The 10,531-nt window shown below is 30.0% G+C and overlaps 1 protein-coding gene across 1 annotated transcript; it reads left to right on the forward strand.

Moving 5' to 3' along the window:
• Positions 1 to 6,521: 6,521 nt before the first annotated feature.
• LOC127793745 (NDR1/HIN1-like protein 6) lies at positions 6,522 to 7,704 on the forward strand. The gene has a single exon (XM_052324446.1). It carries the CDS (start codon positions 6,715 to 6,717, stop codon positions 7,474 to 7,476), a length of 762 nt encoding a protein of 253 aa, XP_052180406.1. The 5' UTR covers positions 6,522 to 6,714; the 3' UTR covers positions 7,477 to 7,704.
• Positions 7,705 to 10,531: the final 2,827 nt, after the last annotated feature.

The raw sequence follows: 10,531 nt of genomic DNA on the forward strand, positions 1-10,531 counted from the left end.
TCCTATTCTCAGGACGTAACAGTTGTTACAGTGATTTATTAAGGTTGGGGAAGCTACCCTTATTTTTTAATTGATTTAATGAATATTAAACATTAAAACTTAATAAAACCCAATTAAAATTTAATACCTTGATTTGAGTTCTTAAACCTCACATGATTAAGGGTTAATCCTAGCAAACAAGGATGCTAAATCAAGCATAACTAGAGATGCAGGCGAACACAAATTAACTTCGTCAATCTTCAACAACATCAAAGGTTGATACTTTATTAACTATATAAATCCTTTGTCATTAAGTGACTCAATCAAAGTGTTATTTCAGATGTATCTTGATGTAACTCATCGATGATTATCAATACTTCATGATACGTATAAGTTCATGAGTTGAATATAAGTTAAGATTTACAACTATGATATGGGCGTATTCAACATAAAGATACTGTTTTCAGTTTTAGAGGCGTGGGACCCACAGTACAGAAGACCATGGGCTAGGTGCTGGTTTGGAGAGAGGTGTTGGGACCCCGCTGTATTTGTTTGACATGGGATAGAAACGACATTGGCGGTGGCTTTTCATCCCAATCCTATGTACCCCCACCCCCACAATCACCATCACCATGGAGGTGTCGGTGGGCTTTCCTTTATGTGACAAAGTTGGGTTACCCATTAATTAAATCCCCCCACCTTCACTCTTCACGATGTACAAGATTTTTTATTTTATTTTTATAACATTATTTATCATTGAAATATAATTAATAATAACAATATATCAAGTCTTAATCTCATTAAGTAAAAATTAATAACATAAATGTTAATTAGTCAATTATTTTTGTCCTCTATCATATCTTTTGTAACGAAATTCTAAAAATCAATAGTATAAATGTTAATTAGTCAACTATTTTTGTCCGCTATCATATATATTTTGTAACGAAATTCTAATCTATTGGTACCTAAAACTAAAAGTCTTCTCTCTTTATCTCTTTTTACTACAATTTTCTTACATTTTATCAACTTTCTTTATAAAAGTACATCTATTAATATTTCTATCATACAGTCAAATCATCTTAATTATGTATCACATATTTGGATCTTTAATAAAAATCACTTCAATCTTATTACAAATTATAATATGCAATTATAAAAAAGATTGCATTTTTCTTCATCCTTTCAATATCTTTGAGAGCAGACTTGGTAAAATGACGATTTAAACTCATGAGTTTGCTTATACATTCTAAATGATTATTTTAGTAAGTATCATTGAATTATCAATACAACTATTAATATTTGATGACCAAAGTTAACATAATCATTAAAAAAGTTTTTTTTTTTTTTTGAATGAATTCAATAGACGGCACTAATGATATTTTCTCCTGATAATTGTAAATATCTTGATTTTAATGGGATTGTATATTTTTATTAGTTGTTTAAATTTTTTAGTTTAATCTTTTGGTGTGAGGTTCAGAGTATGCCTTGGCTTAAAGATGTAAATATTTTTTTATTTCAATGAAATTTTTATTTACAAGAAACTTTGTAAAAACAATAGGATTGCCTTTTTGATGTCTAGATTAATTACATAATTTTTTTTTTCTATAAATAAAAATTTATTGTAAAACTTCAAAACATTTACCGACTTAACTATATATATATATATATGCTTTGATGTCACACTCAATTTGACTAATTGGAAAGTTAGTTGGGTTTGCAATAAGTGAAGCAAGGAAAGGGTAGAGCCAATAAAAGGATTTGTAGTGAAACCCACCAAACCTTCTAATAAGTAATGACTTTCCTACTCCTCATAATAGCAATATTCCTAACCATCTCCCACCATGCCCCCATTGGAACACACTAATGCCCTTTGAACTGAATTATTAATTTGACCACACTAATGCCCTCTGAACTGAATTTAATAACTTGACCTAACTTTTGGAAGGATCACAAAGCCTACCCATCTTTTCATCCTTTGAATTCAATATAGAGCTTAATTACAATATTTGTCGCATTATTACATCATGGTTACTTATCATGACATCTCATTACTTTTAAATTATCAGTTAGGTTATATGTATTTATCTTTTTAAAAAAAATAAAAATGGGACCACAAGTGTTACAACTACTTGAGTATGGTCCATAAGGGCCCTGAGAAGTTTTACTTAGTTGCCCTCTTGGGTATCTCTTGAAGAAAAACATAAATATTATATGTGGTGAAGGTGACATAGAGCTGGATCGGGCTGCCTATTGTAAACTTGGGCTGGCAGCTCCACAAACAGGCCCAACCCAAAGAGATGCCGGGCTTGTCTCCTATAAGCCCTCAAAAGGGTGGCAATTAATTCTCTCTCATTATGGAGCTTTTTACAAAATTAGGGGTCAGTTTGGTTAGTAATAGCTAATAATTTAAGACTTAATATATTACTTAATATTATTATATACACAATATATTACTTAATAGTTAATATTTTTTATATGAACTATATATATACATGTACATATTATTTTAAATTCACATTAAACAGGAAAATAATTACCAATATTTGATCTTCAGATGAAAAACTTCTCGGTTCCGATCCAATTTAGCTCATTTGGTCACCCTTACAATTGGTTGTGTATAAAAAGGCGATTTTTTTTTTTTTGAAAGTTCTTTTACAGTGCAAGATCAAAACCATAAATGTTATATTGACTGAAATTTTTATTTTTATTTTTTTTTGTAAAGTAAAAGTAAACCATAAGTGTTATATTGACTGAAATTTTTATTTATTTATTTTTGTTTGTAAGGTAAAAGTAAAAATTTGAAACTTTTGTGATAAGCCAAAAGCAAGAGTAGAAAATTATTTTTTCAACAAAATTATCCCCAATCAAAGTTTTGAATTGCAAGCGTTACATTTACCAAATAATATTTTAGTTACATAAACACTTTTGTCGATATATTTTCTTAGGTAATCTTATTGTTAAAACCACTTGTAACAACACTAATTAAAAGAAGGTTGTAGAAATATCAAATTCCACAACCATCTAAATCTTCTCTTTAAGCGAACTGCTAGTTGACACTATCGAGATTGAATAAATATGAGAACATTCACGTGTTCTAAGTAGGTGGTCTCATTTTATCTCAAATAACTGTATGGTTATTATTAATGGGATAAACAAATAAAACGTTTTATTTAAATAGAAAAATGAATTTGGATGAGAGGGATATCTAATTCTAGATTTTATTAATGGCTCATCTCTTTAAACGACTTAATAACTTACAAACTCTCTATATCTTTTCGTATCAACATAATTAAATACTAAGATAGACCTAAGTAAACCTGACCAGATTACTTTAGTGGGTTTTACTAGTCTTATAAACTTGTTTCTCATAGTTCAAAATTCTAATTAGTGGTAGTCAATTTACGAAAAAGTTCTAATAATTTATACTAGTGTATAAGCGAACACCCTCTCTTAATATTATGAAATCTTATTAATAAATTATATATATTTTTAAATACCATTTATGTATCTAGCTTAAAAAACTAATTATACTAATAAGATTTAAACTCATAACCTTCTAATCATATTTAATTTCTCAAACAATCTTTCATCACTCCAAGGATTAATTAATTTAAAATTTTACCTAAAAAAATAAATTATAGCTGTCAAATGCCACTCAATGAACTTTCATTAAAAAATTTTGTATACATATTTTACACGGTCCGTCTCTTTACTATAATTAATAAGAAATGAAACTTAAAATAAAAGTAAAGTTTATGTTAGAAGGTAACAATCACAATAGTGAAATGTAGAATATTACAAAGTAGAGAATTTGAGATTTTAGATATGTCACCAACCTTGATTGTTTCTCAATGGGATTTGAGTATTAACTAAAACCATGACCCTTGTTTCTAAGCCACATGAGTGTTGGAGAATAAAAGTACAAATGAAAATTATGAAAATATACATATTAATGTTGACACAAATTATAAGTTATTAATATGTATAATGAAACGTGACAGGAGAATATACTTTAAATGTATTTATTAAGTATTATCACATATGGTGTCGATATATGTAAATATTTAAATATATAAGTTATATTAAAGTAGCTACTAAAAGTACTCACTATCTTTAGATAACTAGCACAAAATTTTATAATAATGAAGAGAGATATTTACCATGCCCAATATGGAGACACCATTGTGGACTATGTATCATCACTATATTGACATCAATCATTACTAATTTTCATAAGTATATATATATATAAGGGTTGAGACCTCGAAAGTGTAAAGGATTATTTATCTTATTTTAAAAATTTATTTTGTTGTCTAATGTGAACATATGGAGGGTGTATATGCGTGGGGAAGGGATGGAGCCCACGCCTCCCATTTGATTTTACTTGTGTTGAGCAAATCTTATGTTGTTTGGCTCGACGCAGATAACATAATAATTTTATTTTATCTTAAATTTTTATTTATTTTGTTGTTATTTATTGTCACCCTACATTTTTTTTTTTTATAACAATGTTCATATATTTTTCTTTTCCATTAACTCCTTACTTTTGATTTAAGGATTGGAAAGAGCATTATTGGACACACTTCAAGACAATATAAGAAATATAACTACTTACTAATTATGTATTAAATTGTTGATAGTCTATTTTCTTTTTTTGTAAATTATCTCTAATGAAATAGATAATGTCCTAATATCGACAATGTTCTGTTCACTTATCGACAATATAAAATGGAAACATATTATTTCTTTTATGTGTGCATGACATTGCATCTATTTAATCTCTATAAACTACGACCAAATTGATGGGAGGAATTGTCAAAAAGCCTTACATTGACACACCTCCTGTTTTTCAAAATGTATGTTGATGCAAGGGTAGAATAGACTCTTCGCCTATTATTTCTAAAGCTAATTTTAACAAAAAAAATCAAATAATAATCTGAATCTATATTTACCTCCCTTTCCTCTCTTTTCAATTTTTTTATTTAAAATATTTATATATGTATATATTAGAGATGTGATTTGTGTCGAAGCGAAGTTAAATGGCATAGTAAAATTAATTTTACGTTAAATATTAAAGATCGTGGGTTTAAATATTGTTCATATAATTTTTATTTTTAAAAGTAAGATATATAAATATACTTTAAAAAATTACTTTATTAGTAAGATCTTATAGCGTGGGAAAGACATCACCCAAGTCAAATGGAGCCGCGAGAAATCCGGCGATCAGAGGCCGTCCGATGATCCTAGGAGTAGGAGATCATGGCCCCCCGGATCTACTTGAATCATAATGGTGGATCGCAAGTCATAATCGCACGTGGGTACAAGTTGAATCGACTACTACTAGTTGCATTAACTACTACTAGTTGAGAGATTATATTATGCACTCGGCTGCACTTGCAGGTAAAATGCCCAGGTCCATCTTTGAGGCTGAGAATTTAAGAAAGGGGATGAAAATAAAATATAAGCCACATGATAATCACTGATTTTTTTTTTATGACAAAGATGGCAGACTTAAATGTCACTCTGTGATAGTCTTATTATACAATGACTTTGACTTTTAAGGGTATTTTTATTTTAAAAATATTATTTTTACACTCAATTTTAATATTTAAGATAATATTCGTGTATTGATATATTGTATCACATGACATATCAATGCCAATGAATAATACATTAATTTTGATATCAGCTTAAGTGTTTAAGTAACATTAATCTATTGTATTGTGACACTCGAATTTTGATATTTGAGGTGAAGTTTATGTATTGATGGATTATATTGTATATCTTATCAATGTAAATGTGCAATAGAAATACGGATTGTCACCCCCAAGTGTCATTTATTACAATAGAAATAGTATTTGAACACTTAAAGTTAAAGTGTGATATTTATAATGATACCCTACATTAATATTTGGTTAAACTTACATATTTTCTCATAAATTTTACATAAAAAGTCTATCTATCACCTTCTGAACTTCAAATATGATATATTGAATATTTGATCTTTTATAATTTATATATATTAACTATCTAATTATATAATTAGTATTGAGTATATAATAAACATGTCATTTAGCACAAAAATATAAAATCGTAAAACAAAACAGTAAAACACTATGTTCAAGAATCGTCAAATTACAAATTCACCAATAAATAAGTTATGGGTAGTCAATGAAAATAAAGATAAAAAAAAAATAAGAGTTAATTGTAAGTTATTGGTCAAAGTAAAGAAGATGGAAGATGGGGGGTCAATTATAAATTGTCGGTCGAAGAAAAGAAAAGTGGGTCAATCTCGATCTGTAGATCTTCACCAGAAGTAAAAAAGACTTTTCATATAAAATTTAAAAAATTTATATAAATATAAGTGTATTTAAGTGTTATGTCAATATAAATGTAAGATATAACACACTACCATACTTGCAAGGGAATTTGGCGTTGAAGATTCAATCACCATCGCACCGGGCACCGCCTGAGTGGCCTCTTGTTATCATTGTTGGTACTGAATAGCATATATGGAATAATATTAAGTAAAAATAAATTAATATTTGAAGAGATGAGCTGTGGATTGGTTATGAGGCAGCTGTCTTCTCCCATTGCCGCTGCCTTTCCTTTTCCTTTTCCTTTCCCTTGCTCTCTCTAAAACTGCCTCCATAAAGCTATATTCCCTGTACAAATTCCCAATCACTACCACTACTGCACATAAAGCTTGGCAATTTCTCAATCCCAAGCTCCGCCATGGCAGACAGGGTCTACCCTTCCGCCAAGCCCGCCACCAACGGCACCGCCGCGCCAGGTGGCGGCAACCCCTCTTTCCCGGCCACCAAGGCCCAGATGTACAACACCGCCCGCCCCCTGTACCGCCCCCAGCCCCCACGCCGCAGCCGGCGGAGCTGCTGCTGCTCCTGCTGCCTCTGGACCACCCTCCTCATCCTCATCCTCCTCGTCCTCGCCACCGTCGCGGGCGCAGTCATCTGGGTCCTGTACCGCCCCCACCGCCCTTCCTTCTCCGTCGCCGCCCTCCAAATCTCCCAATTCAACCTCACTTCCTCTCAGCTCAACGCCAAATTCAATATCTCCATCACCGCCCGTAACCCCAACAAGAAGCTCCAGTTCTTCTACGACCCCATCTCCGTCTCCATCTCCGCCGACGGCGTCAACGTCGGCTCCGGCTCTTTCCCGGCCTTCGCGCACGGCACCAAGAACACGACCACTCTGCGAACGGCAATTGTGTCCAAAGGTCAAAGCTTGGACGACTCATCAGCCACTTTACTGAAGTCGGATCTCAAGAACAAAAACGGGTTGCCCATCAAGATCCAGCTCGACACCAAGGTCAAAGTGAAGATGGGCGGGGTGAAGACGAAGAAAGTCCCCGTCAGAGTGAAATGCAGCGGCGTTACAGCTTCCGTGCCCACCGGAAAGGCGGCTGCCGCGGCCTCCACGGCGGACGCCAAGTGCAAGGTTGACCTCCGAATCAAGATCTGGAAATGGACTCTCTGAAAGATTAAAGCTGTTATCTCGTACGTAATTCCTCTTCTCGATTACTTGAAATTTCCACGTTCCTTTTGTTTTCTCTTATTGGGATTGAATTAACGTTGATGGGTTTGTAAATGGAGGAAGCTTGATTCTCTTCTGTATGGTTGTAATAGGATATAGGAAGTCATCATATGATATAATTCTTTCGATGAACTGTAATAGGATTTATATATATGTATATTTGTTTGGAAATTGATTGATTTTTGATCCGTTCATTCTGGTTCATAATCTGATGCTGTTTGGTTGGCGAGAAAACGAGGGAAAATAACGTGAACAGTTTTGGTTGGGGGGGTGACACGTGCGGATCATGTGAACGATAACGATCGAGGGACGGTGAGGTGTTGACATTTTAGCGCCGCGTTAATTTGGTTGTAAAGGAAACGCCACCGACGTGCGGTTGGCCCTTACTTGTCCAAGGGGGTGGTTCTGGTGACTATTTGTCTAATTTTATTGGGGCCCAAAATAAAAAACAACAAATTATTATTATTATTATTATTATTTTATAAAATTGAAATTTATATTTATAAAAATACAAGATAAATAAAATTAATGTGGGTATGATGCGTGTATAAAATGACATCTTAATATTTTTAAAATTTATAATTGAAATGTTATACTCATTCTTGACTAAAAAATTGATTAACAAAAGATATATCAATTTTAATTGTTAAAACGACATCTAATTATGACTTATGGATAAAACATCGTTTTCGTCGAATATATTCATCACTAACTATAAAATTACTATAACCCTAAGATTTATACAATATTGAATTTTTCCCTCTAATAAATTTTCTTTTTTTCATTGCATCTCTTCATGAGTAGAGGATTATAATATCAAAATTTAAAATAAGTGAAAAAAGAAAGAAAAAGAAAGCACTCTTAGTCTACAAAATACTTTTCAATTAATTTTTTAATAAAATGCACTAATCACTCTTCAAATAAAGCCACTTGCCTATTGATTTTTAGAAATTGCTAGGAAGACATATGACATTAAGAATTTAGTAAATTAACCTCGTAATGTCTATTGTTAAATTTTAAAAATACTCACATGCCCTAAAACTCTTTATTCTTACCCTTATATATCTCGCTTTATTTTTTTAATTCTTCTTATTTAGTAATAATCATGTTAAAGTTCTGAATTTTCTCATGTAATAAACCCAATGACAATTTGAGATTCACTTTGAACCCAAATAATTAGATTCAATGCAAACCCAACATTCACATTTTATTGACCACACACTTTCTCTTTTTTCATTTCATTTTCTCTTTTTTTGCTATCCTTTTATATTGTGGGATTGAAAAACATAGCGACGAATAAAGGTTAATCTCAATTATTTAATTCAACCATTGGGATTAAACTCCATGTTAATTTCCAACATTTGTTGGGTTGTTGTTACAATTCAATATTGTCATTTTGATCATCACTTGATAATTTTTTTAAATTTATTTTGAATTTATAGAGAACTTGAACGAGTAAATCTAAAATCAAGGATAAAATATTCATTTTATCTATTTTCTTAATGCAATAATTTCTCAAAATGAAAAAAATAAGGTTGCGTCATCTTTCGTGTTTTAATTTTTAATTTATTTTTAATTTTATATTTTGAGTATTTATTTTAAAATTTTTGAAAACGTGTTTTTTCGTTATTTTAAAAAATTATTTCTTGAAACATAAAATTAGAAAATGCGTTTATTTTGTAATTTAAAAAAAAAATTCAAAGTGATATTTTATTCAATGAATTTTATTATTAAATAATAAAATTAACTAAATTTTACTATTAAAATAAAATAATAAAATTAATTAATAAATTAGTGATATTTGAACATAATTTATATTAAGTATTACTATACATAATATATATAATACACTTAATAATACACTATATGTCATCTTATATTTTTAATTATAATATAGATATACTATATTTTTAAAATTTTAAATAAATATATAATTTTATGTTCAAAATTTAGGAATAAATTGTTTTGACACTGAAAACACTTAAAACAATAAAATGTTTTTTTAAGTTTTTTTATAATTTTTTTATTATTTTCAAATATATATTTTTTAAAAAAAATAAAATAAACTTATTTTTAATATTTTAAAGAACTCAAAATTTAAAATAGACTGAAAATAGTAAAGAGAAGACGGTCTAAGATTCATTAAATTAGAAGTTATATTAAAGAGTGATTAATGTAAATTTTTTTAAAAAACAATTGAGTGGCTAATCAGGGTGGATAAATAATTGATCAATCACTCATTATAAATAAATCATTAATTAATGGAGTTCATGTTGAGGCAATTCGGCACTCATCTCTGGAACATGACGCTGCCATCTGGCACATGAGCATTCAACAAATGCTCGCTTTAATGATTCATTAGCAACCCCATTCAAAGTATGACTTAGGCTATGAGATAAGGGGTACTTTTGTAAATTAAGAGAAAAAGAAAGTCGATACCTATGTTGCATGGAAACGGGAAACGTTTTCGATAAGAAACGAAAACATGGAAATGAACATTTTTCTAAAAAAAAGACATAAATAGAGTTTGAAATAGGAATATGAAACGTTTCGAAAATGAAAAAACGACTCCTATGAAGTGTTTTCGTGTTTCATAGGTCGATACAACCAACCTAGAAAACATGTACATAATGAAATTTTGAGAATTATTATGGGATTTGAGATTCTTTTTACATCTTAATTAATAAATATATATATTTTTATCTTTTAATTTTTTATTATATAATTTTATTTATACTATAACTAACTTAGACATTAGAGGGCTGATAGTTTGCATAATTTATCGTACTTTGTGATTGTATGTTTCTCGACACTATGATAAATTAGGATTCATGAGAGCAAAGTGTAGAAGTGATCTTGACCACGTTTAATTCAAATATAATAAATTATATTAATGTGAATTTTTTTATAATTTTAAAACTAAATATCAATTGTATAAATTCTCATTTATAAAATACATAATGAAAATCATTTTTTATACTAATCGCGAGCTACCTAA

The sequence above is a fragment of the Diospyros lotus genome, chromosome 2 (assembly GCF_014633365.1).
Source record: "Diospyros lotus cultivar Yz01 chromosome 2, ASM1463336v1, whole genome shotgun sequence".
Classification (NCBI taxonomy): domain Eukaryota; kingdom Viridiplantae; phylum Streptophyta; class Magnoliopsida; order Ericales; family Ebenaceae; genus Diospyros; species Diospyros lotus.

Coding starts and splice junctions, on each gene's coding strand:
- LOC127793745 (XM_052324446.1), top strand. CDS start 6,715: ATGGCAGACAGGGTCTACCCTTCCGCCAAGCCCGCCACCAACGGCACC.